The sequence below is a fragment of the Danio aesculapii genome, chromosome 2, assembly GCF_903798145.1.
Source record: "Danio aesculapii chromosome 2, fDanAes4.1, whole genome shotgun sequence".
NCBI classification, from domain to species: Eukaryota; Metazoa; Chordata; class Actinopteri; order Cypriniformes; family Danionidae; genus Danio; species Danio aesculapii.
In genome coordinates, this window is record NC_079436.1 from 37,824,841 (window position 1) to 37,850,671 (window position 25,831).

Genomic DNA, 25,831 nt, shown 5'->3' on the forward strand with positions numbered 1-25,831 from the left:
AATCCTACACGATGGTAATAGTTAAGGTGTTTACATGTCTGTACTGCACTTTAATAATGCGACTAAAATCAGCATACTCCACACGTCATGATTTTTGTTTAGTTCGATAATGACCTTAACTAAATAAATTTTTAAAAAATGGCTGTTTATATGGTAGACTCTTAATCAGAGTTTTGTCCTAATCGCAATAAAATCGGGTAATTGGTGTCCATATAAACGTACTCAGTGTCTGATCACAATTCAGTGTAAAGACGCTATACCGCATTAAATAGAGTAGATATTAGGGACGCTCTAACTGATCGGCACATTTAATGATTTGATCGGTACTCGCTAATCTGGCCGATCTTAAGAACCGATCGCAAAGTGCGTTTATGAGTTCACAAGCAGACGAAGACGCACATGTGCACCTGGATTATACAGATAGCAGCACTACAACAGGTGTGGAGACAAATGATGCGTCGGGATGCACGCGATCGCTGCGCATGCGTCACAGCAGCTAAAATATAGATATAGACCTGTTTATACAGTTTATTGGCACAAGTGATGGTCTCTTTGTTGCAACCACTGTATAGCCACAGTTTTGAGCTGCTGTGACGGGGCTGATTGTGCCGCTCTCATCTTGTGTCCAACCGTATAACCTCTTGGAAGCTCTTTGAGTCTCCCGCATATTATTTATTATTTTCTGTAAAGCTACTTCTGTCCACACTAAATGGTTATAAGAGACATGTTTAAGATTATATGCAGTAATAATATATAAATAATATATATAATATATAATATAATATAATATAATATATAATAATATAATATAAATAATATATAATAATCCTATAAATGTATAGGATTATATGCACCATCCTTAGTTTATTATCTTAGGTAAGGAGAGATTTCCACTTAAATATCGTATTCATACTTTATGCAATGGCAAAGTTAAATAAAGCTTAAAGCATCAGAATCGGTACTCTGTATCGGCCAACCACCATGACAAAAAAATCGGTACTCTGTATCGGGTGCAAACATCCTGATCGGAGCATCCCTAGTAAATATGCCTTTATATTCTAACACAAGTAAATGGCAACAAGTAATTGCTGAAAATGTATTTAGCAGTGAAACATTTAATGGATTTATCAGACACCTCTGTTTATTTAGTAACTCAAAATCATTTTCTCAATCCTTTTTTCTATTCTGTAGATTACTCCACCCAATGTATATTTGTAAAATTAGCTGATTGCAGCGATTTAGTCTATCAGTACGTAACATGCTATTTTTCATTCAGACTTGAAGAATCCTGATCTTACCTTCAGAAGCTTTACTGTAAACTCTGATTCCTGGCCTTCAAGAGCCTCTGCCGATAGGGTACTGTTGATTTTTCGTGCCACCCGAGAGTAACCGAGGTCATCTCCGATTTCATGCTCGTCAGATGCAGTGTTGAGCTGGATATCAGAGATGTAGCGGCGACCTGACGGCCAGTGTCCCGTAATAACCAGCGAACAGAGGTTTTCTATCCGGTTGATCAGAATGCGGTCTTTGGGCCAGTCCACTCTTAGAGGGTCAGTGAGGGACTCCGGTGGAGCTCCTTCCTGTGACGGCGTGAGTGAGAGGATGCTGTTTTCTTCATCACCATCACATATCTTAAGAGCTGCTGCTGAGAGATCAGAGTAACTCTAGTTATTAATGAGCCACTAGTAGAGCTGTGCAAAGACCAACAGTACATCACACCCAGAATAATAAAACTAAGCAAAGAAAACCAAAATGTAAGTTAAACTAAGTTTAATAGAAGCCAGACAGTCTCAGGTTTGAATTTATTTGGAAAATTTATTGCATTTAGTTCACCAAAAACCTTTAAAAAAATTTCCAAAATAATCAAACTCAATTAATGTTTCGAATTTTTGGAAAATGGTGCATTAAATGTCATCTAAAACGTCTAAAAATAATAAAATAATGTGATATTAATTGTATTTGTGAACTTTGTATAGAGAAACAGTTTGGGGATATTTTTGCGCGACCAAGAGTCTGCATTAAAACAGCTAAATAAAATGTTTAAAAAATGTTTATGTCCACTAAGAAATGGAGATGCTGCTTGTGTCATGTCCGCTTTGGACAATTAAAAGGCAGATCCTCAGCAAAAAAAAAAAGGAGAGCAGACATTAACAAACGGAAGGACAGAGAAAAGAAGGCCTTGAGGGATGCTGGGAAAGCATACTTCAATCAAAGAGGAGAACAAAAACCAAAGAAAAAAAGAGGCGAGTGGAAGAACCGAATACATGATCTCTCTCTTTCTCTCTGAACGTGCTGAGGAACGCTAAACAGCACAAAAACAGTTAACCTATCAAAATAAACCACACACAATTTATAATAAAGCCATATCAATGCATATTTCCCACCAGTTCTGTGTAAACTACAGCAAGCAGAGTTTATTTATTTATATCATGAGATGGCGGAGCGTGAGAACAGCTTGAAGTAAATACACAGGTGCTCTGCGCCAGCTTTTTCTAAAAAATGACACTTAGCTATGATGCAAGTCTACGTTTTATGCGTTTATTGTTGCATTTATTTATTGTTAATAATTGTTATTGCCTGTATTGTAAAAAGGTCTTTGTACTGTACATTGTTAATACTGTAATTTGTTATTAAATAATAATAATAACAATAACAATAATAATAATAATAAACTTGAAAGAAATGCTTAATATTAACCTAAAGTTTCTGTTACTGTTTTAAAACTAACTAACATAAAGTGAATCAGATTTTAAATGGGTGGAAATGATATGATGAACTGGAGTTATACTGTTACTCCACACTAACTGGACATATGCTGTTTTTCCACATTTGAAAAATATAAAATCACAATAACTTTAGATCTTTAATAGTGACACTGAAAAATGTTATCTCCTTAGAATTCAGAAGCTTTTGTTGTTTATCTTGTTTTGTTATCTTGAAGTAAAATAAAAAGTATATAATGTTCACAATCTAAATGAAAGAAATCTTATTCCTCAAACTTCAAAAATCTGGACTTATATGATTCTTTGTCTCAAGGTCTATAATGATTCAGTAAAATGTTAAGGAAGCCAAGATCTAGCACTTTCCATAAATCCCAATGTTTTAGAAAATACATACACTCCTCCTGTTAAAATGCTTATAAAGTTCATTTAACTAACGGTCCACATATCATTGCAAAAACTACAATTTAAAACAGGAGTCTCAAACTGCCGGCACATGGGCCATTTGCGGCCCCCCTCCTCCTCCCTCTGGCAACTGACATCAAAAATATAATGAGATTCGGCCCCCAAAACATATATTTTTGAATCACTACCATTGTTGTGCAGTCGCATATAGCCACTTGTTGTTTTGACCCTCCATCTGCAGGTCATTTAAAGTACTGTACTATATGTTCGGGTTACTTTCGGTTTCTCTCAGCGTGCGCTTGAAAATAACACAAGCAGATTACTTCTGGAGCTGATTTAAATGTTGAAATATGTTCGTAGGTGCTCTATTTTTACTAAAGCTCTATTTTTGTAAATATTCAAGAGTAATTTGATTATAATTCGTTTTTTACCACTTGTATTTTTGTTGTACAAACACCTCTTCATGGCTTACACGTTATGCTGGTGGTATAAACATGATATTTTGCTAAAATTCGATTCAAATAGTATCATTTAATAGATTTTCCTCATATGCATATTAAGATTTGTATAAAAAATGTGCATTAGTAAAATTAGACTGCTGGCTGAATTGAACATGTTCAAGTAATAGTGAATATACACCCTTCTCAATCTCTTCTTTTTTGTAAAACTACAACAAAAAGAGGGGAAGAACAATTGCCTGTAAAGTCACTAAACTTACCCAATCTGCTTTCTGCTGTTCTTGTGCTATCTGTTAAACTTTTGGTTAAGCAAAGATTGGTTCAGCATATATAATAATTATTACTATGCCTATTATTAAATTGTAGTATTTTCATAGCAATTTAAACTACCCTTTCAATATATACAGTAAGAAACAAAAAAGAAGAAGCTGTGACTGCGTATACTCTGGGGAAGAACGTCTGAGTGCATCAATTACATCAGGGTTCCATTTCCACTCCTATGAATTGTCAGTCATTGATATGGCCCCCCGTCAATTTCAGTTTGAGACCCCTGATTTAAAAATCACAGCTGAAATGTTTTTTTAAACGCAACAAACTATTTTTGTTTGGATTTACAGCATATGGACTATTTCACTTAAACAACACCAAAGAATACTAACAAAAGTGAACAGTCAATTTAGATGACTTCAGAATAAACTGTCCGCTCACCTTGTTCTCTCTCCGCATCGCTGTCTCCACTATCATCTGAGCTGCCTGAATGCCGAGAGGAGGAAGATGAGCCTGAATCTGAATCAGAATCAGAGTCTGAAGCCCCCCCTCCTCCTCCCAATTTCCTCTCACTCGGCACGTTGTTTTTGCTCTTCTTCCAGACCCAGCCAGCCTGAATGCCAACTTTGCTGTCAGAATGAGAGAGCAGCATGGCCGGAGAGTCTGACGAACAGAGAGCCTCCACACCCAGCAGTCGAGACTCATCGTCCAGGCCCTCTTCTTTGATGCCGGCTGGATCCTGCGACTGACTGAAGGCGTGGATTTGTGCGGCTGCTTGGGCCTGCTGGTTCTGGAGGTAGTCGAGGCGGCTCTGACTGAAGGAGTACAGTGGGTCAGAGAAGATGGAGAGTTCAGTGCGGCTCACTCCATGTCTGGCAGCAGCTAAGAGCAGCTCGTGGTCGTGCTTTGGAATGCTCCACCAGCTGGGCAGGTCAGAGGTTTGCGGTGCCAGACTGAGGCGTTCCTCGAGCGAGGGGTGAGGAAGAACACGCTCACGCAGCCGACACAGCAGGGTGACCCTGTAGAGAGTTCGTGAGGCTCGCTCTTCTGTGATCGGGGCCAGAGACTGAGACATATCTTGAGATTCTAATAGAGAAAGAAAAGATGACAGGAAAAAAGGTGTCATTAAAGAATTAGAAATAAAGATTTTTGGTGTTTTGCTGTAGTTTTGCTTGGTGGGACTATAGCATTCTTAAGAAAACTGTATGTGAGAGCCCAATTTTAAAAACGCAATTTCTATACCAAGAAAAGAAATTATTTACTTAATAACTACTTAAGCCAAGCTCTAAAATAATCGTAACCTCCATGATATGATATTATTGTTTTAAAAATCAAGAGAAGACACGCGACATGGAACTTATTCTGTATAGTGATAGTCAAAAATGTTTTTTTTTTTTTTTTTTTTCCAATTTAACAACATAAAAATGGTGGACCAATTTTCAGACCAACCGCAGCTTGACGTAGGAGTGCCCCGCCCACCGAATTGATTGACAGCTGCGCGTATTAACATGTCCCGGTAATCACGTGTATGTGTGTAAAAAGGATAGTTTTATTATTGGATGAAATGGGATTATTTACTTCGAACAAGCAATGACTAAACCTCTAAATTGCACCTTAACCCTAATCTGTAACAAGCAGTTCTTGTTTTCTATAATATTTCATGTTGTTAATAGGGATGCAACGATTATAGATTTAGGTTGTACAATAAAAGTCTGAGGAACTATCACGATTTCACAGTATCACAAAAAAAAAACACTACTAGTTCAGTAAAACTCCTTATATTTTAAAGTGTAATTTATTGTTGCTCAATAACCAAATAATACAGCACTAAACAACAATAAAAAGCAAACAATAGTGCATTTCTCTATGGGCTTAAAAATATGTTGTTGTTTTTATAAGTCACGCGCCATTCTTTCAACTAGGTGTGCCTGGAAAGTGTGAGTGCTACATGCACGTCACTCCCAATATGCGAGGAAGAAAAAAACAAAACTGCACGCACAAAATACACAATATGTGAACTAGGCATGTAACGATAACAGTCAAGGTATACCGCGGTTTGGAAAAGTCAAGGTTTTAAAACCGGCAAAGTTTTTTGCTATAACCTTCCTAAGTTATGTGCAAAATTAACTTTTTTAGTTTTTTTACGATAACAGTATCTCAAGCAGAAAAGATCTCCAAAAATACCCTTTTAAATTGTAAAGAAATCTGTGTTTTTGAAACTAATGAAGACAGCAGAAGTCAAAGATACATTTGAGTTATTCAGCCTGACATGTTTACAGTACAAAAATATTGTAAATGTTTCTCAAAACAAATTATTTTGTGGTCAAAAGGGAAAAAAGTTGTTTTATTTTTACCACGACATTTAAAAAGACTTTATTTCAGAGCAGTAATCACAATACTGTTATACCGTGAAACCATGATATTTTTATCCAAGTTTATCATACCGTCAGAATCTTATACCGGACCATGCCTAATGTGAACAGCCCTTAGTTAATAGCCTTAACCATAGTTGATCCAGCGTGTGCGCATATTAGCCTCAGTGTACAAGCTTGGAACTTTAAACTAGTGCAGTTTGTACAGCAGTTGTGTTCTGTGGAGAAATGCGGTGTTGAGAAGCCCTCGCGAATAATTAACAGTAACAAATTAAATTGCGGTTAATAGTTCAGTAGCCATTCCCATTTAATGGGAATGTAATTGCTTCTGCTATTAAACAAAATGTAGAAGCAAACTGTATTCTAAAACAGAAAAGGTTAAAAATAAAGTCAAACTTCCAAAATATTCCAAATATTGTCATGTGCAATGGAGCCTACAACTACCATCTCAAACACTGTTTTAAAATGTATTTCATCCATAAATTAAATCATGCGGGTTTTAAAATAGTTTTACTCATTTAATTATTATTTATTAACAATGAGAATGATCAAACATCCAAAATATAAACCATAGGGGTGTGAATCTAAACTGGTCTCATGGATCAGTTACGATTATCATGTCATCCGTTCATATCTCAGTGCATCAGGGTGCATTGACGATGCTTTCCATACACAATTTTATATTTTACTTCCCACCACAATAATTCTTAAGCACAGTACAGTCTTAAAATGTATAATTATTAAATACATTTTATATGTATTTGTAATACAATATTTTATATAGCAGTCGGATATAGGAACTGTACTTTTAATTTTATTTGCTCAAAAAAAAAACACTTGAAGACAAAATTCAAGTACATGCACAGAACAACATGAGCATTTAAAACAAATAAACAAATGTAAATATTACCCTGCTTGCTTTTTGTGTTTTGTAAAGCGAGTTGGTAAAAGCCTACGACTGGTCACACGCTCAACAGAAAGGGCTGCGATTGGCTCTAACGTGCTGGCACTGATAAACGGATACAGCGAAAACAGCTGATCCATGATAAATGCGGTGGAGAAAACTCAAAACTCTGATCTACAAGTATTACTATAACAGCCGAGAGGAGAGGAAATGTCACGCCAGCAGGTCAAAGGGACCATAGTGAAAGAAAGAGAGGAATGAAGTATACTTTCATTTTCTCCATAGCAGTGAAATAGAGGTTTCTGCTGTAACTTCAGTGTCAGTGAATGACTGTCCAGCAAACACACGCAGTGAACTGTGCAGAGTTTTAATTACTTGTGCTCACCTCCCTTCGCCATAGTATTCAACCACAACATAGTGCAATGAGATAAATGACATCAGTAAGTAATTACTGGTTAGTATGTATTACTGAACTGATACTGAATTGTCCGCATCTGCATCGTGGTGCTCAAATAAAACAGTATATGACATTATTATATTTTAAAACATTAATGCAATTTTCAGTGAATATATTCATCGCCGGCCAAAAAACGTTGACATTTAGTATCTTGTGCTGCTTGAAAACAAGTCACATTGGATGGGTGGGATGAATTGTTTACACATTTTTAAGTTGTGTAAAAGAAAGATAAAATAAATAACATACCATCTCCACGTCCTGGCCGAATGTGACACACTTTCCGACACATGGACATGAAGCACTTAAAGTAACGTGTCAAGCTCTCATCGGTTTTCTTATCGAGTCGAGCAAAAGAACGGAAACGATTCCAGTCCATGTGATGCTCATCCCCTTCTGGAGCATCTGTTTCTTTCTTTATCCTTTCCACCCCGAACGTCGATACCACCCTGTAAAAGTCACACTCCTCTCTACGAGTCCACCTGAAATAGAGAAGCTTGTAGGAATCCTGGGAAAGCGAGACTGAAGATTATGCTTCAGGTATTATTAAGAAACATACCGTTGCTGTCGCTCTTGTCTGGCTATCTCTTTGAGTTTGGTGGCTTGTTCGCAGCGTCTTCGCCTACGGTCCCCCTTCTCGGCTGCCTCGATCTTAAGCTGCTCTCGTCTGTAACTGCGTTGGTAAGCTGTGATAAGACGTCGCAGTCGAGCTGTGAGCGATGAGCTGGTGGGCCAGTAACACAAATCTGATGATCCCGAAGACGGTCCTTCAATTTGCAGAGGGGCAGATCGATCCTCCACACAAATCTCGCCATCTGCATTCACAGAATCACCCTGAGGAGCAAAGTATTCAGACACATAATTACATGTAAATTCCTAATTCCATTACAAAGAGAGAGATTTTTTTTAAATGCATTTACCTCCTCATACATCTCCTTAGCATGTCTTGTTGCGGGTTTGAATTCTGGATCTTCAGAGTACTTGTCATAGTCCCCTCTAAGACACAAAAAGCACATATAAAGTAACAGTAAACATATATATAACCTATGGTTAAATATTCCAGTTAATCACATAAGCTTCAGTATTAGAATTCAGGAGATCAGCTCTATTTGAAACTAACCCCTCTCCAAGCTCTGGGTCTGCTGCTTGCTGCTCCGCATTAATGTCCTGCTCATTTGGACGACCACATCGCTCAACAAAACACAAGCAGGGGTCTGCACGCATGGTGGTGTACATCTCATATCCTAAAAATAACAGTGTAAAGCACATCAGACATCTGCAAAACTACATTTTGTAGGGTGTATTGTACGGCTGCACAATATTGGAAAAAACTGACATTGCAATACTTTTTTTTCTCCACGTGCTACATATTGCAATATTGGATACACTTTCACCAAATAACTGGAATAGCTCCATTTGGAAAAAAAAAAATCCTAATTTTATACAGACTGTGATCATTTTGTAGCGCAGTGCATCTGCATAAGATACAATAAATCAATCACAAGTATTGATAAATACAGCAAAGCAAAAAATGCAAGTGAAATAAACAGTTTTCTTGCAGTCTAGCAATATTCAGGTACACAAATTGAGTAATCAAATGTCAAATATAACACAATTACAATTAATCTTTTTTAATAGTTACAAACAGTAAATTTTTTGTGCCTCAATGATTTGCCTGGCTTGAAATGTTCACATAGTGACGAGCCTTAAAAACCCTTGCAAATGACAACCATTTCAGTAACTTTACAATTTCATGAGTGTTTTCAACTGTGGCTCTTGGTGAACTATAATCTCGATTCAACATTGCAGATCCTACGATGTGACTATTGCAGATGCAAATATTGCAATATCGATGCTGAAATGATATATTGTGCAGCTCTAGTGTGTTCAAATGTTCTGTTCAATTCAAATGCTCGCCTCAACGAGACCACAGAATAAGAGATTCAGTCTACTTTCAAATAAACAATGGTGTAGTTTTAACTATAATCAGGGTTGCTACTCTACACCAAACTGACAAGTATGAAAAAAACTTTCTTGATCTACTTTAAATGTTGACAGTGCACACCTAGAAAAGGCAATTTAGAAAACCGACAAATAATTAGACAATTTTTAACAGTCCATTTTAAAGAACAGCATTGGTGAAAACCTATTAGGTTTCTTCTAAAAACCTAGTTTTTCTAACAATCACACACCTGAAGATGAAATGAGGGTAAAAAGCCTACACATACCATGCTTGTAGACTCCGATAAGCAAACATCGGTCAGCTTCTGCATCCCACCAGCCAGATGGAACATCCTGCTGCTCCATTTCAGGCAACCAGATATCAATATCCCTGCAAGAAAACACGTTAGTATTAGTGAGAGAATATAAAGGCGTTTCCAATAAAATTAGTGAAAACTGTGCTTAATTGCAAAACCTCATATGTGGGCTAAAAAAAAAACAATCCACCGGTATTTTTACAATGAACATGCTTTTTTTTGCTGTGTCAAACTCTACATTTCCTTTACAGGAATAAAAAAAGTGCAAGCCTTTTATTTTTGAGCACAAAATCTTAAGTCATGTAATTGTTTAAGAATAATAACAACACTGTAGAACATTCATTCCTAAAACTGCAATCCTGAAATGTAGTTTAACCAAATAAATACATTTAACTAGGGGTATCAATTACAGTTGTTTGTAACTATTTCACCAGTTGATCAAAATTATCAGTCGTGTATTTAGAAGGGCTGGGCAATGTCGACCAATTTGGCATCGTACGATGTCTCCTGTGAAACATTGCATTGGATGGCATCGTAGGCGGCGGTGAATTAATTATTTGCAGCCTACCGTTTCAACTACCTGACCCGCATGGTCTTTGTTTTACCCATAACCAAATCATAAATAATAAGTTACACACAAATTGCCACCTCTCAATCACATTTTCCGCAGGACTCTGGCACGAATAGGCAGAGTGATCGGTGTCGTTATAATGGCGTCGTCAAACTTGGTTGGTAAAAAAGGTGCACAAAAAACAGGAACCAACCAACAGTATTCTAGGGTTTCACTAAAATTACGAAGTACAAGCATGAAAGATTGAAGCAGTGTACTGACACTGTGACACGTTACCTGATCGATTCAAAAGACCATAGTCACTAGTTAGAGAAAAGATTAATTAAATATCAAGTTTAACAACTATAGTGAGACGCGATCCAGAGAAACATCCTTAATAAACTGTGTGACGTGCACTACTCTCTGGGATTTTGTGCTCAAAGCACCTGCTGACTCCTGGAGCTCAGACATGCGCATATGCTGCAGTGCATGACAGAGTGTGTGTGTGTGTGGTCACGTGTGTGTGGTCATGTGCGTTATAATGTGGAGGGAGATCTTTTCAGAATTGTTGGTTGAAGCGCCCGTGTGGACGTGGATTGTTTTCGTTCTAAAATGCCATTTTAAAACCAAGACATATTAGTGTAAACGGGGCTGAGTGTATTTTTTGCGAGTGGGTTGCTGCTTCGACGGGGGCAGCCACCATCATGATGGATGATGGCATTGTATTTAACACATGCTATTGAGAATCCTTTCTCCAAAGCAACAAAATGAGGTGATGTATACCTTGCATCGGCTCCTCTCAATACAGAATCAGCATGTTCTCCAATGACCTCCTGCTTCAGGTAATAAAGCATGCGTACTCTCAGCAAAACCCTGAAGAAAAAAGGACAGGAAGAGCCAAATTAAGCCACTCAAGCCCAATAAAACGATGAAACTGTGCCCCAGATGGCCCTTACATACTTGTTGCACTGGTGTTTGAGATGTTTTCTGTAACTGTCATCCAGCAGCAGACTGTCAGGATTGTATTTGCGGATCCACTCAACCTTCTGCACATCAAAAGAGCTCTGAGCCTTCACCCGCTTTCCCTTTCGGCCACGAGGAACAGGGATGGACAGACCTAAAAGTAAGGAGAAAGCCATTACATGCCTCTATAAAAACTCTCCATCCGCTTGACATTAAACTAATGCCGTTTCAAATACAACACAGGCTTGAAATGTAGAAATGTAAGTTAGAAAAGCAGCATTCCTACATAAATATTGGAAGCAGTGGAAAAAGAAAAGAAGATTATAAGTAAATGTAGATCACACTGAAAACATGGCAATACAACCCAAGACTCCTTTCTGGCAGCATTAAAGAGTGCTAAACTAAAAAAAGATCATAATGAGAAGACACCACACCAGAGTGATTGAGCAGAGCCTGTGGTTCTCGTCCATTCTCTGGAGGGGTTATCAGCTCCCAGATGAAGCTCTTGATGTTCTCATCTCCACGATAATGAATCAGACAAAAAACCAGGATGACACGGCAGATGGTTTCTACGTCCCTTTCACTGAGACGCCGCTTGCAGCGAGCATGCGACAGGATATCTCGCCAACGACCCCACCTGTGGAGAGACCGCCATGTTCATATTCCATGAGATTTCAAATATCTCAATTTTCTATGATTCTCTCACACCAGAATTCATACAATTAGTTATTTTATCTTAACTCAATTTCACATAATTTGGATTAAAGGTAACCGACCCATAAACAAGTAGATGTTTCTCCACTCGGAAACAGTCTGTGCGACCGTAGCCTCCTCCAGAATGCCGGTCTGAGCGTCGTGAGGCTCTGGATTGACGGGAATTATGGGGTGGGTAGTCATCGTCGCTATCTAAATCAGACAGATCACCACCCTCTCCACGCAGACTGGAAAACTGACGCGTTTGCTTTCTTACTCTTGGTGTGTCGATCACAAGAGTATTCTGCATGAAAAAAAAAATTTAGTTGAAGGAACAAAAATAAATAATAGATATAATAAACTACGTCTTCTAGATACTACTCTGTACCTTCCTGTTGAGAGAATCCATGTCTATGTCTGCTTTCTTAGCCCACTTCTGCCAGAATTCGGGATCATCTAGAGCGATATCTGTGCGGTTCTCAGACGCTACAAAGCTGGCCTTGGAAAAAGTGGATCCTTTGCCTTCGCTCTCTATTGTAATGGTAGTTGCTCTTCTCTGAAGGATCTGGTCGATGTCTTCTTCACAGAAACGACTGCCCTCGTCATTCTCATCCATTATGGCTGCATAAGCTCCTTTACGAAGCAAATCCTCAATCTCCTTCTTAGAGAACTGCTGGATCTAAGGAAAGTTTACAGCAAAATAATTAAATAATGATGCATCCCAAAACAATGACTTTTGTCTTGGATTTGCATGCTTTACTCAATGATTTCAAACAATAACTAACATACAGGTTTGAAATGACAATAGGCATGGGACAATAACCGGTTTCAAGGTTTACTGCAGTTTGGAAAAGTGAAGGCTTTAAAAGCGCTAAAATTTACTGTTATTCTGTTCCTAAGCGATATGCAAGTTTTGTAATGTATTCTTTTGAATGCGTTGTAAAGAAATCTGTGTTTTTTAAACTGATAAAGAGAGCAGAAGTCAATGATTTATATTAATTTTATAGACTGAAATGTTTACTGTTACAAAATATTATAAATGTTTCCTGAAATAAAATATATTGTGTGCAATGTGTCATTTTTTTTACCCAGACATTAAAAAATAACTTACCTTAGAGCATTAATCACAATACCGTGATATTTTTTATCTAAGGTTATCATACCATCAGAAACTAATATTGGCCCATGCCTAAATGACAACTTTTATTTTAGGCCTAGATATTAGTTACCAAATAAAGGTGAATTGAATTGAATTGAAAAGATATTCTGTCCTTTAAAACGAGAACTCTAACAAAAATGAAATATTACTCAACGTTTAGTCACCCTCAAGTGGTTTCACATGTTTGAGTTTCATTTTTATTTTGAACCAAACTGAAAATATTTCCAGTAACCAGTAGCCATTGACATCCATAAAACAGGGTTTCTGCAGGTTTCACTAAGTTAACATTTTTAAGACCATTATGAATGAAATTTTAGTCGTAAACGGGGTCAAATGCAAAGGATTTTATTTGTATATCCCAGTAGCAAAATATTTTTAATTGCCCTGTCAAAAAATCATTATAATTTAATACATTTAATAATACAATAATAATAATTGTTTAATAATAAATAAGTCTAGGCTGGGTCAGTATCTGAATAAAATGGAGAAATGTAAAAAAAAATGTTACTGTAAGGAAAATTATTAAATTCAAATTTTTTTAAATAAAAAGTTAAATGTTTTACTGAGGTTAGAATTGTTGGTGATTGTATGGGTGTTTATGGTCAGATTGGGTAGCTGTACAAATTAATTTTAACCTGTTAAAAAAAGATTTAAGACCTACAACACAACATTTCAGTAGATTTAAGACTTTTAAAGGGCTAAAATTTTCCTTTTGAGATTAAAGACTAAGATTAAGGGTTTTTAAGACCCAACGGGGAAAAAAGTGGCACAGTAGACAATAGCTAATGCTTTCTGACCTTTTTCAAAATACCTTAATTTGGGTTCAACAGAAAAATGCAAACAGGTTTGGAAGAAGTGGAGAATGAGTAAAAATTGAAAGGGATTTCCTTTTTGGCTGAACTATCCCTTTAAAAGAGTAATGCTGACTTCTTTCAGTCTTACCCCGTTGACACTGCTGTCCTTGTTTCCGCTCATGCTCTGCAGAACGGCTCTGTCAAGGCCCAGTTTAAGACTAGCTTTGTCCAACATCTCCCTCTCATATGAGTTCCTGGTAATGAGACGATACACCTTTACCGCTTTAGATTGACCAATACGATGACAACGTGCCTGAGCCTGTATAGGGAGAGAAAATACACTTTGAGACTGAACACATGGGACAGAAAGCTAATTCTTTAATGCCTTGAAATCACTATAAAGAAAATGATGTGCTGTGAGATCCTTACTTGAAGATCATTCTGTGGGTTCCAGTCGGAGTCAAAAATGACACAGGTGTCAGCAGCAGTCAGATTAATGCCCAAACCTCCAGCCCGGGTACAAAGCAGGAAGACAAACCGGTCAGAATCAGGTTTACTGAAGCGATCGATGGCCGCCTGTCGCAGGTTTCCTCTGACCCGTCCATCAATGCGCTCATACAGGTATCTGATCAGACAGCACACATGTATTTTTAGATCCATCTAACAAACCAGATGGCAGAATCAAAAAATCTTTTGGCTACAGTTGCCTTTCATATCGCACGTTTTCATGTACCTCTTGTGTATGAGGTAGTCCTCAAGGATGTCGAGGCACCGCACCATCTGGGAGAAGATGAGCACCTTGTGCCCGCCAGCCTTAAGGCGAGGAAGCAGCTTATCCAACAAGACCAGTTTCCCTGCAGAGCGCACCAGAGCCTGGAGATGAAAGTCGGGAGCCAGAGGATCATACACCTCCCTCAGCTCAGACACGATCTTCTCCTCAGCACCTGCACAGGGACAGATGAGCAATGATAAATCAAACAGGTGACACAATGTGATTTAAATCATGCTACAAGACCAAAGTTGTCAACCAGTTTAAAGTAAAACCTCTTGTGCTACATGTAAACAAAGGTAAACAATAAGTCAAACGTCAAATTCCCTGACTAAAAAAAGCTGAATTTCCATGAACTATAACGAATAGAAAAACAGGCAGCTGTTGTGTTGAGGAGTCCCTAAAGAATATTGAGATTGCCAAATCGAACACAAAACAAACAAATGGTGCAAAATTAAGGAGCTGGCCATTTTTTTAATTGCTACACATTTACAGTCGTTTTTGGCCACCCAGGACACTGTTCAAATTCCTGAAGCACCATCTGCTTTGTTTTATGTTAAATAACATTATATGTGCACATAGAAAGTGCTCATCCAGTTTGGGATAACTCGAGTTGTCATAGACACGGCACAGTACAAATTAGTATATATTTTCACAGCAAAACACAAGAAATGCAGCAAATTAGGGCTGCATTTCACGATATTGGAAAAAAAGGTGTGATTTATATTGTGATATTTTACCAAATAACATAAAAAGCTTGATTTTGAAATAATTAATACATTTATATTGAATAGGAAGATTGTGTAGAGGAAAGCATCTGCAGAAAATATAATAGACTAATTATCAGCATAGATAAATACGGCAGAGCAACGGTATAAATGGAGTCTATTCAGAAATAAAATCATCAAACAAACAATAAAGTTGTATAGTCTTCATTATCCATTATTAAATAAAATTTACTTTTGTAAAATCTACAAAATGCACAATAATTGCTTGTGCCCAAATGCTTTAAGCTCATTTAAAATCCTTACAATCACAGGCCTTAAAACACACACAACTAAATGGCCGTTTCCACTGTCAAAAGGCGTACCGAACCGTACCACTTTTTGGTCACCCTTTGCAAAGGGTACCAAAAGGCGGAGCTAGACACGTAGCTGAACGCTATTGGTTTACAGAGATAAGTCATTCACTCATGCAACAAGCCAGAATGAAAACAAGGGAACCACCATGTTTTAAATACACAGCCGAGAGATTACGCCGTAATAATATATACATATAATAACGAGCCATGATGGCCCGAGCTCAAACAAACCTTGTTGTCGTCTTGATGAACAGCCACAAAGCCAAGAAGAGCAGATTCTACACTGTGCCCCGTAGTTTTTTTACGAGCCAGTTTAAACACAATCAGTTTCGCTTTCATGCTTGCGCTCGCATGCGCGTCGATATTTGAAATAACAAACTTCTTAAGCTCCTAACAACAACGTGCACTTGATTATTGAAGTGATTTTGAAACCCATTCCTTCATAAACTGACAAACGCGAGAGTGACGCACAAAAAAAATAAAGGAAAAGCCGGAAAAAACAAAGGAGCAAATTATTTTCAGCAAACGTGAACAAACTGCCATGTTTAACTATTATCATCACCTTTTGGACTATTATGAACCCGGAATGACGGAATTACTTTCTAACAAGAGCTTACATGTACTGCTGAAGATTAAAGACACAGATGAGAAAATTGCTCTGACTGTGGGCTATATTTCGTGTTGTTTTTGAACCTAAATAAGGATTAAATGTATGCTGTGTGTAGTTTTTCTGTAATTGGTAACATATCGGAGATTGTAAGGGGCTGTATGTGTTCATATATGTTGCAATTATTTATTTATTTTGTATAATCGCAGACGTTACAGTCATTGGTCTGCAGTTTTAATCCAATTATGTCCATAGAAAAGTTAGTAATAAACATTTATACAGAAGTATTTGTGTATAAAGCATCTGTTTTGTGAGAAGTACTTCTCATATTACATGGTATGACCCTTACAGATTTACTGTGGACCTTTTCTCGAGCATAAAATGAAGCTGACTGAAACTTTGTCGTATACCACACCCACCAAAAGAGTACCATTGGTACCCTTTTTAGCATTGGAAACGCAAGCCTAATAAAGGTGACCCGTACAGACCCGTACCGTACAACTCAGTGGAAACGAGCCATAATAAACTTTCTAAATTCTATGGTTAAACTGAAATGCCACAATTGTACCTGGTCAACTATAATCCTTACTCCACATCCTGCAATGTGAATATTGCACATTCACACATTGCGATATCGATGCTAAAACAATATATTGTGCAAACTACAGCAAATACGGCCACAAATTGAGAAAAGTCACTGGAAAATAAGACATTTAAGCTGCAATAATCTGAAATTTGGGATTGGTTGAGTACTGAGCTGACACAAAACAGCCACATACAGCATTTTAACAGATACAGTAAGGTCATTGCATTTGATTGCTGGTTGACAAATGGGAAAGGAATAAAATGGCAGTGAAAAATTTCCTAACCTTAACAATATGCAAAACAAGTGAAACAATGTTATTCAAAAATAGTACAGACAAAAAACGGGAAGTACAATTTAAAACGACCAAAATCCCTGATATTCCTACAAAAATGTCATCACTTTCTATGTCTATAATAGACCTTTCAGGATATTCGAGGATGCTCCATCCTCCATTGCAGGATACAATCCCATGACTTTGGAGATAGTAATGCTAGACTGACTTAAACAAGATTCCTCAGAAATAAAAGGCATAAATTCAGTACCTGTAATGAGGTATGGGTGGTTGCAGCACTTTCGAAGTTCCATCATTGTGTTGAGGAGATTAGGGACATTGCTGTTTTGTGTGGCTCCCATGCTAAGGAAGCTGAAGTTTCGCTCTAGAATAGCACGGTAATACTTCTTCTGTACATCGGTCAACTCCACCTAGGATCACAACAACACAGTCTAAATTTACAAAGCAAAGAGAAACAATCAACTTACAAAGAGTCCTAACGGTCAATCATACCTCAATGATAGTTTCTTGCTTGGGGGCGAGGTTCTTTTCTACATCTTCCTTCAGTCTGCGCAGCATCATGGGCTTCAGAATTGACTGCAGTTTCTGCACCTGATTATAACAGACAGCGACAGAATGTTGAGCTGCTGATGCCCATTTGAATGGCCACATCGCTCAATAAGAGAGGAAATACTTCCTGCCGAGATATTACAGGATTTCTTTACCTGCTCCTCAGTTTTAAGATCTCCAAACTCTCGCAAGAACTCTATCTCTGAGGGAAACTGGGCCGGTTCCAGAAAGTGCAGCAGACTGAAGAGCTCCTCTACTGTGTTTTGTAGTGGAGTGCCAGTCAGCAACACTTTATGCTCCTGAACATTATTCAAAAGAAAGCGTCGTCACTTAAATAAACCTGATTTCCTTTTTTGTAACCAAAGCATAGTATGTTCAGTTATTTTTAAGTAAAAGCTAAAAATAAAAAAGATGTTTTACTCACAAGTTCAAGCATCTTGAGGCTGTCGAGGAGTTTGCAGTTTCTGTTTTTCAAACGGTGAGCTTCATCAATAACTACACAGCGCCAGGAAATCTCCCTCAGCTCTGGGCAGTCTGACAGAATCATCTCAAAGGTTGTGATCAGAGCGTCAAACTTATAGGCCCCTGGTATCAAGTGTCCCTAGAAAAGACAAAAAAGGGGGGTAGAAATAGAGGAAGTTAGAACAGAGCAATGAAAATAAAAGGAACTTGTATAAACAACCTTAAACTGTGCTCAGCAGTGTTAGCTTTGTTTTATTACCAGATTACTTATTTCTGTAACTTTTAGATTTTTCATCTTACATCTTCATTTAAAGTTTTATTGATGTGCTTTTAATTATAATTTCTGCTTCCATTAAGCTTTATTTTATTTCAGTTTTAGTCATTTCTGTACTCAGACTTTATCAGAATCTTCTTGGTTTTTCCCTCTTAGTTTGGTTTGTTAAGGAACATATGAACACAGCAATCACACCCGGATGTGCCCTAAAACAAGTTTGGATAAGGCCAATGAATAAACAAGTATCAAAATTCATAATGAGAAATGTTAAATTAAAAATACCAGGGTCTGATACTCAAAGAGAGGACATTATCTTAAACTGCTGGCTAATTTAAACTTGAGAATTGCAAGAATGAGGCACTGATTTCCATTATATATAACATTTAATGGCCTGTTTCCACTGAGTGGTACAGTACGATATGGTACGGGTCACAATTATTAGGCTTGCGTTTCCTCTGCCAAAAGACTACCTTTGGTGGGCGTGGTGTACAACAAAGTTTCAGTCAACGTCATATTCGCTCAAGGAATTGTCAAAGTAAAGCTGTACAGGTCGTTCACATATCATATGAGAAGCACTTCTCACAAAACAGATGCTTTATCCACATAAATACTTGTGTATAAATGTTCATTACTAACCTTTCTATGAACATGATTTGATGGTCTGCAATTACATGAAATAAATAAATGCTACATATATGAACACACACAGACCCTTACAGTCTCAGATGTTACCAATCACAGATAAATTACACACTGCATACATTTAGTCCTTATTTGGGTTCAAAAACGTAACATGTAGCCCACAGTCAGTGCAAAACTCTCATCTGTATCTTTAATCTTCATCAGCACATGTGACCTCTTGTTAGAAAGTAATTATGTCATTCCGAGCTCATAATAGTCCAAAAGGTGATGATAATAGTTAAACATGGCAGTTTGTTCATCTTTTAGCTTGCTGAAAGAATCATTTGCTCCTTTGTTTTTTCACATGTCACTCTCACGTTTGATCATTTCTGAAACAATCGTCAAAAGCACTTCAATAATCACACGCACGTTATTATCATCAGGTTAAGAAGTTTGTTATTTCAAATATAGACGCATACGCAAGCTCTGTCAAGAAAGCGAAACCGCTCACAGTTTAGACGGCCTTACAAACAACTACGTTGCACAGGGTAGAATCTGCTCTTCTTCTTGGCTTTGTGGCTGTTCATAAAGACGTCAACAAGGTTTGTTTAAGCTCTGGTCAACCATGGCTCGTTATTTTATGTATATATTATTACGGTGTAATGTCTCGGCTGTGTATTTAAAAATAGCGCTTGCTTTGTTGGTGTACGCGCTAGTGATGCATCTCTGTAAACCAATAGCGTTCAACTGCACGTCTTTTAGTACCGTTTTGCTTTAGAAAGAATACCCAAAAAAGTGGTATGGTACGGTTTACTTTTTGATACCTTTTGACAGTGGAAACAACCATAAAAGCATAAAAACAGCCCTTTAAACTGTTGGCTAATCAAAACTTGAAAATTGAAAGAATGAGGCACTGATTTCCATTGTATATAACATTTGAAATTACATTTTTACAGGTAAAACAGGAATAAACAGGAAAAACTTTAGTATTGACCCCAATAAAACATCAGCATCTTAAGAGACAATGTAGAGGAAAGCAAATGTGTACACACATTTACCCTGCGTTTTTACATGCTTTGAAATGTTGCCATGTAAAAGAAGTCCCTGTTTTAGAACAAAGTCAAAATCTACAGGTCTGACTATTCCTTTAAAATCCTTTTAAAAACATGTTTTCCCAAGATCTTTTCTCCAAGACATTTGTTTCCTGTAGTAGCCATCAAACTAATCGAAAAAAGAAAAAACTTGTACACCAACCTTGTCATCTTTGCAGTACATTTCATACTGCTGGATCATCTGTCTACTAGCCAGACTGCCGTGGTAAACAATAGCATTCATATCAGTCCAGTTAGAAAACTCTCTTTCCCAGTTTGTGATCGTAGACAAAGGGGCAATGATCATGAAAGGGCTCTGGACCCCTGCAGAAAACATCTCTGACAGCAAGGCGATGGACTGAATTGTCTTCCCCAGACCCATTTCATCCGCCAGGATGCAGTTTTGCCTGTGTGGGAAGTCACGAATACAAAACAGACCATGTAAGATTTTGACAAAGAGAAACATTCTCCTCATACAGTTGTAACCTGCCGTTTTACAAATCCTTTCATTATCTGCACTTCAATAACCACGAAATTCATTTAACAACAGCGCTAAATTAAATCGTGGACAGAATCACTTAAGCGAATTCGTAATAAATTGTGGAGAATTCTCATCAACATCTTCACCTACTCCTGCTGTCCAGCTAGATTCATATGGTAATAAGAAAAATGAGCTGGCATCGGTTATTTGAGTAGGGCCATAATTCAAACAAAGATCCCAGGGTGACTGTTTTGATAAGGACGCCCACTAGAACTATCGGGAGGCCGTTGTTGTGTCCAAATAGTAGGCTGTCAAATTATTTACTTATGGTGTGTATCGCCAAGCTACTGTCTGCTCACTGCTGTAATGCTGGATCAGTGGCAGGTGGTATTTATAATTGAGGAGGAGGAGGGAACAATCTCAATCTAGAGAGCATTTTATGTAGCCCTAAGCAGAGGGAATGAATCATCAATATTTTTAGTTTAATTTCCTAGAAGAGAACGCTTGAAAATGTGAAAAAGTGTTTGTCAACTAGGATTACAGAAGTCTAACGAAGCCTCAAAGCTAAAAAGCACAAATCTAAAAAGAGATCTTGTATACGCTTACATTCTAAACCTTCTGTAAAATTACAACTTAAGTGCTCAACTTAACTGTGAAGTGCATTTAAACTTGTCGTAATCTCAAATTAATCATGACTGGACAGGACATAGTAGTTCCCCCCCCTTTTTAAAAAAAAAAACAGCCAACAGCTTAGAGAGACTAGAGAGCATTCGACTGGTCAGAAGATTTGATGAGAAACTACAGTATGAGTATGATATTAATTACATGATGTAATGATACAAGTATGATGTTCTTAAAACTTACAGTCATACTATCATCTAAAATACATTATTTTAACTTCACAGGACCTTTAATGCAAAAGCAAACAGTTAAATGGTGTGGATGTCCTAAATTGTAAAGGGTAGACATATAAATGTTGAATAAGCTACATATTTACCTGTTGTACCAGTTAAAGAGCAGCCAGTTGACTCCCTCAAGCTGGTATTCTCTGAGCTGGTTCCCATTCTTATACTCCGTGAACTCATCAAGCTTCTTCCAGGCACTTGCAGCAGGCCGAGGCTGATGGAAAAGCAAGACTTGTTAATAATTCATACGATCTCGTCTGTTTCTTAATGAAAACCAAAGAATACAGGCAGGATAAAAATCATCCATTAAGAAGAGAGAAAGAGCCAGACAAAACAGTATCTCACAGTTCTCTTGAGTCGGGGTTGGCGGCTTTCAATCTTCCTGAATTCCTCCACTTTGCCTTCATCAACATCCTCCTTCAGCTCCCAAGTAGCATCTTCATAGGGCAGAGAGCACCACTTCACCAGGTAGTACACAACTGGCTGTAAAAAGGGAAAATAGCTTTCAGAACCCGTACTTTTGTTGCTTGTAAGTGTGCAGTTTAAATAAAATGTGATGTAAAAAGTTATTGCACAAAACAAACATCTAATTACACTGTTGCTGGCTATGTACCGTTGAACAATGTAGTTTAATACAAAAAATAAATTACTCTTTATTATGAATAAATAAACTTGTGCTTTACAGGTTTATTATTAAGCAGTTTCTCATGTGAAAACTTGGGCTGTGGTTGATAAATGCTTACCTCCCCATTGTCTTTATCAACACTATGTGACTCGTCCAAAATACGATCAACTTCCACATAATCTGGATTGAAAGGTTCCTCATCCTGAAGCACAGACACACCACATATACATTGCCCACAAGAATGCATTTAGTAAGATCTGCCAAAACCACATGCAAAAAAAAAACTAACTAAAAACTACCAACCAAATAGACCATTTCAATGTGGTCATGTCATTGGCACATGAACATTTCCTGCTCGTTTTCAAACTCATGTCATAACTATAAGAGGCAATTCAATCAGGACTTAAAATTAAAACAGCTATCATAACATTATTTATCAATATGTTGCTCTTTTTGGATTTTCGGAAGCTATTGAAATGAAAAGTGTAAAACAGGAAATACGTTGGGACCATTGTTTTTGTTTACATCCCTCAAAATGGTCTACATTAGAAAACAGAGTTGCCTTATTTCAAGCACACAGGGCCTCACCTCCTGGAACAGGTTCCTCATTTGTGCCTGTTTCGTCTTGAATCTCTTAAGCTTCTGATGGATCCTCTTGTCTCTTTCCAGCTGCTCAAGACTGGCCCATTCACAGTGCATGTACGAGCTATGAAAAATGATATATTTTAAGGCATATAACAGATAAAATAATTTCTGTAAAAAAATAAAGAAAGAAAGTGGAAAAAATAAAAAAAGACTTACTAGTTTTTATATTTGACAAAAAATTCCTCAACATTAGTATACTGCCCTGGACACACCTACGTCAAGACGAGAAAAAAAATAAACAATGGTTTAGTCCAATGATCTTAAACTCAATTCCTGGAGGGCCACAGCTCTGCAAAGTTTAGCTCCAACCAGCTCCAACTCACACTTGCTTAATAGTCTATAGTAGTCTTGAACACCTTGATTAGTTGGATCAGCCATGTTTGAGTAGGCTGATCCAGTAAAACTGTGCAGAGCTGCGGCCCTCCAGGAATCGAGTTTAAGACCTATGGTTTACTCAGAATAGACCAACGTAAAATTTGCAAAGATGTTTGTGAATGATAAAGAGCATGAAGCAGATACTTGCCTCCTTTTTGGTCACCCGCATAGACAATATTTTATCCACAATAGCAGCATCCTCCTCACTTGGGTTCTCCTGAAACCACACACCCACACAAATTAGAAAAGGCTGATAGGCATACCAAAGTTATACATATCCTGACATTAATTTGTGTGCAAGCAGAAGAAATTTTATGACTGGAGAAAAATAAAAAGAATTTTATTTGTTATTGCTGTGACTAGTGTACTCCCATACCACAAAAAACTGCATGCTTGGAAGACCATCCCCATCCAGCTCCGGCGGGAGCTCTGCTCCCAAAGGCTGGACATGCCCTACAGTAGGCATAGGAGTTGTGGTCACGTCAACATCTGCGTCCAATTCATCTTCATCATCTGTGATCTTTATGTCCAAATCCTCAGTGTACTTCTTCCGCTTCACCTGGCGGTTAGAACGTCTCTTCTGTTGGAAGAACAAAATCACAGCAGAGTTAATGAATGAGGTTTGTGTTTTGTTCTATGGCCCTACAAAATCCTGCCACAAGGTACCTACAATGACTCCTGCGAGTCACTAATAAGGAAATGTGTAAGCAAGTAACACCTGTGACATTTCCTCCTCCAGTGTGCGGGGCGAAACAGGTGGGCTGAGATCTACATCTGAGTGATCAGAAGATGGGTTTCTTTTCCTTTTCTTACCCACTAGAGTGATGGTGCTATGGAGAAGAGATGAAGAGTAAGAAATAAACAGATATATCAATGAGTCAAACTCTTCCAGAGAGGATAAGGAGTCATAACTTACTTGAGCTTAGTCTTGGATTTGCTTTTACTGCCTCCACCAGGTATAACTGGAGTTTTTGCCTTGGATTTCTTATCTCCTCCCACCACCATTTTTGCTCCTCCCACACTTGGGCTTTTCTTCTTGCTTCCACCACCACCACCACCTCCTCCTCCTCCTCCTTTCTTCTTGGCCCCGGTAGCACCTGCTGCACCCTCTAGGTCTGCTGAGGTTTGTCCGGCAGGTAGCTCATCCTGGTTGAGCACTCGTGGGATGTTCCTTTCACCCCTGGCTTTGGCTCGTGCGATGGCCTCAGCAACAATGCGATTTGCTTTCTCTTGCTTGCAAAGGGTTTCCACTCTCCGCACGGGCTCCTGGATCTTTGCCAAGCGCACCCCAGAAGATGCAGCTGTAGTGGTGGTGCCGGACGTTGAGCCAGCAGCTGAGGTATTGATAACTTTAACCACAGAGACAGCTCCACCAGCACTGGAAACAGTGTTTGACTGCAGAAAATAGAAACAACTTTTGTTCCATTCTTCCAGATAGATAGCTCTGTACTTGTTACAACAGTTTGTAGTATAAAAGGGTGCTTAAAAACCACCAGGTAACTATAAGACAACGTGTGACTCTTACAGAGACTGTAAAAGGTATGTTAATTAACAGCTCACTGTAGTTCAGGTGCTTTATAAGAATTTCATCTCTGCTCCAACAACTTTAAACCTGTAGTTTCGAACTACTAAATATGTCAATGAAAGTCACTCTGTTGAAAATTCTAACATCAGAGCAGAGATCAAGGTTGCCCAATACAATCTGAAAACGTAAATAAACAAAGGCACTCATATATGACATGCTACAGCGACTGTCAATTATCCGATTTTGTTTTTACATCATACAGCTTAACTCTAAGAGTACTGTTAATAAAAGTACTGTACTGTTAATAAAAGCTCTATTAGGTTTAATTACACCTTTTTGTTTTAGTTTCCAAGAGGTACAAAACAGCATTATTTCAGATCTCAAAGTTCACAGAACTATAAAAGAGATGAAAAAATGTCCTACCTGTGGCTGCAGCAGTAGTTTAAGAGGCACTGCTAGTCTTTGTCCTCCTTGGCCTTGAGAAATCTGCAACACCTGAGGGCCGCCACCAGCATTTGCTGCCCCAGAAACCAACTGAAACTGTTGGAAGAAAAAGCTTCAAGTCACCAGCGAGATACAAGAAAAAGCTAATCTTCCAACACACAACCCTGTCCTTTCGCTCACCTTGGCTCCCTGTTGGTTGGGCTGCTGTTGAACCTGCAGCTGAATGGTGAGCACTTTTGGCTGTGCACCCGTTTGACCTGCCTTGGCTTGGGCGAGCGCTGCCAGCTGGCCTCCCTGCAGGACTAACTTCCCTGGCAGAGAGCCCAACACCAGCCTGGGCTGCTGGCCTTGCTGACCCGACCCTGCAGCTGCAGTTCCCCCTACTGTCACCGTCCCAGCCTGGGCAGCTCCACCTTGTGAGGGCTGCTGTAGCACCAGCGTGATCCTCTTTGCTTCCCCCTGAGAAAAAAAAAGGGCTTTTAGGTCTCTGACAGTAGAAAAA

General features: G+C 38.2%; 1 protein-coding gene across 2 annotated transcripts in view; it reads right to left on the reverse strand.

The window, feature by feature from the left end:
- Positions 1–25,831, reverse strand: part of chd8 (chromodomain helicase DNA binding protein 8) — a 32,704-nt gene that overhangs the window by 3,703 nt on the left and 3,170 nt on the right. Inside the window, exons 4-34 of one of the 2 annotated variants that reach the window (XM_056478984.1) lie at positions 25,510–25,788; positions 25,309–25,425; positions 24,277–24,755; positions 24,079–24,190; positions 23,737–23,940; positions 23,509–23,577; positions 23,142–23,197; positions 22,929–23,046; positions 22,459–22,542; positions 22,061–22,198; positions 21,808–21,929; positions 20,493–20,736; positions 18,306–18,482; positions 18,037–18,180; positions 17,825–17,923; positions 17,583–17,742; positions 14,731–14,941; positions 14,427–14,622; positions 14,146–14,316; positions 12,433–12,723; positions 12,128–12,348; positions 11,786–11,988; positions 11,349–11,505; positions 11,172–11,261; positions 9,809–9,912; positions 8,701–8,824; positions 8,501–8,576; positions 8,140–8,414; positions 7,830–8,062; positions 4,292–4,936; positions 1,299–1,642 (exon numbers count right to left, since the gene is read on the reverse strand). In XM_056478984.1, coding sequence (XP_056334959.1) covers positions 1,299–1,642; positions 4,292–4,936; positions 7,830–8,062; positions 8,140–8,414; positions 8,501–8,576; positions 8,701–8,824; positions 9,809–9,912; positions 11,172–11,261; positions 11,349–11,505; positions 11,786–11,988; positions 12,128–12,348; positions 12,433–12,723; positions 14,146–14,316; positions 14,427–14,622; positions 14,731–14,941; positions 17,583–17,742; positions 17,825–17,923; positions 18,037–18,180; positions 18,306–18,482; positions 20,493–20,736; positions 21,808–21,929; positions 22,061–22,198; positions 22,459–22,542; positions 22,929–23,046; positions 23,142–23,197; positions 23,509–23,577; positions 23,737–23,940; positions 24,079–24,190; positions 24,277–24,755; positions 25,309–25,425; positions 25,510–25,788 — 5,943 coding nt within the window. Of the gene's footprint in view, positions 1–1,298; positions 1,646–4,291; positions 4,937–7,829; positions 8,063–8,139; positions 8,415–8,500; positions 8,577–8,700; positions 8,825–9,808; positions 9,913–11,171; positions 11,262–11,348; positions 11,506–11,785; positions 11,989–12,127; positions 12,349–12,432; positions 12,724–14,145; positions 14,317–14,426; positions 14,623–14,730; positions 14,942–17,582; positions 17,743–17,824; positions 17,924–18,036; positions 18,181–18,305; positions 18,483–20,492; positions 20,737–21,807; positions 21,930–22,060; positions 22,199–22,458; positions 22,543–22,928; positions 23,047–23,141; positions 23,198–23,508; positions 23,578–23,736; positions 23,941–24,078; positions 24,191–24,276; positions 24,756–25,308; positions 25,426–25,509; positions 25,789–25,831 lie in introns of both variants that reach the window. The other variant, XM_056478980.1, reaches the window with a different exon arrangement.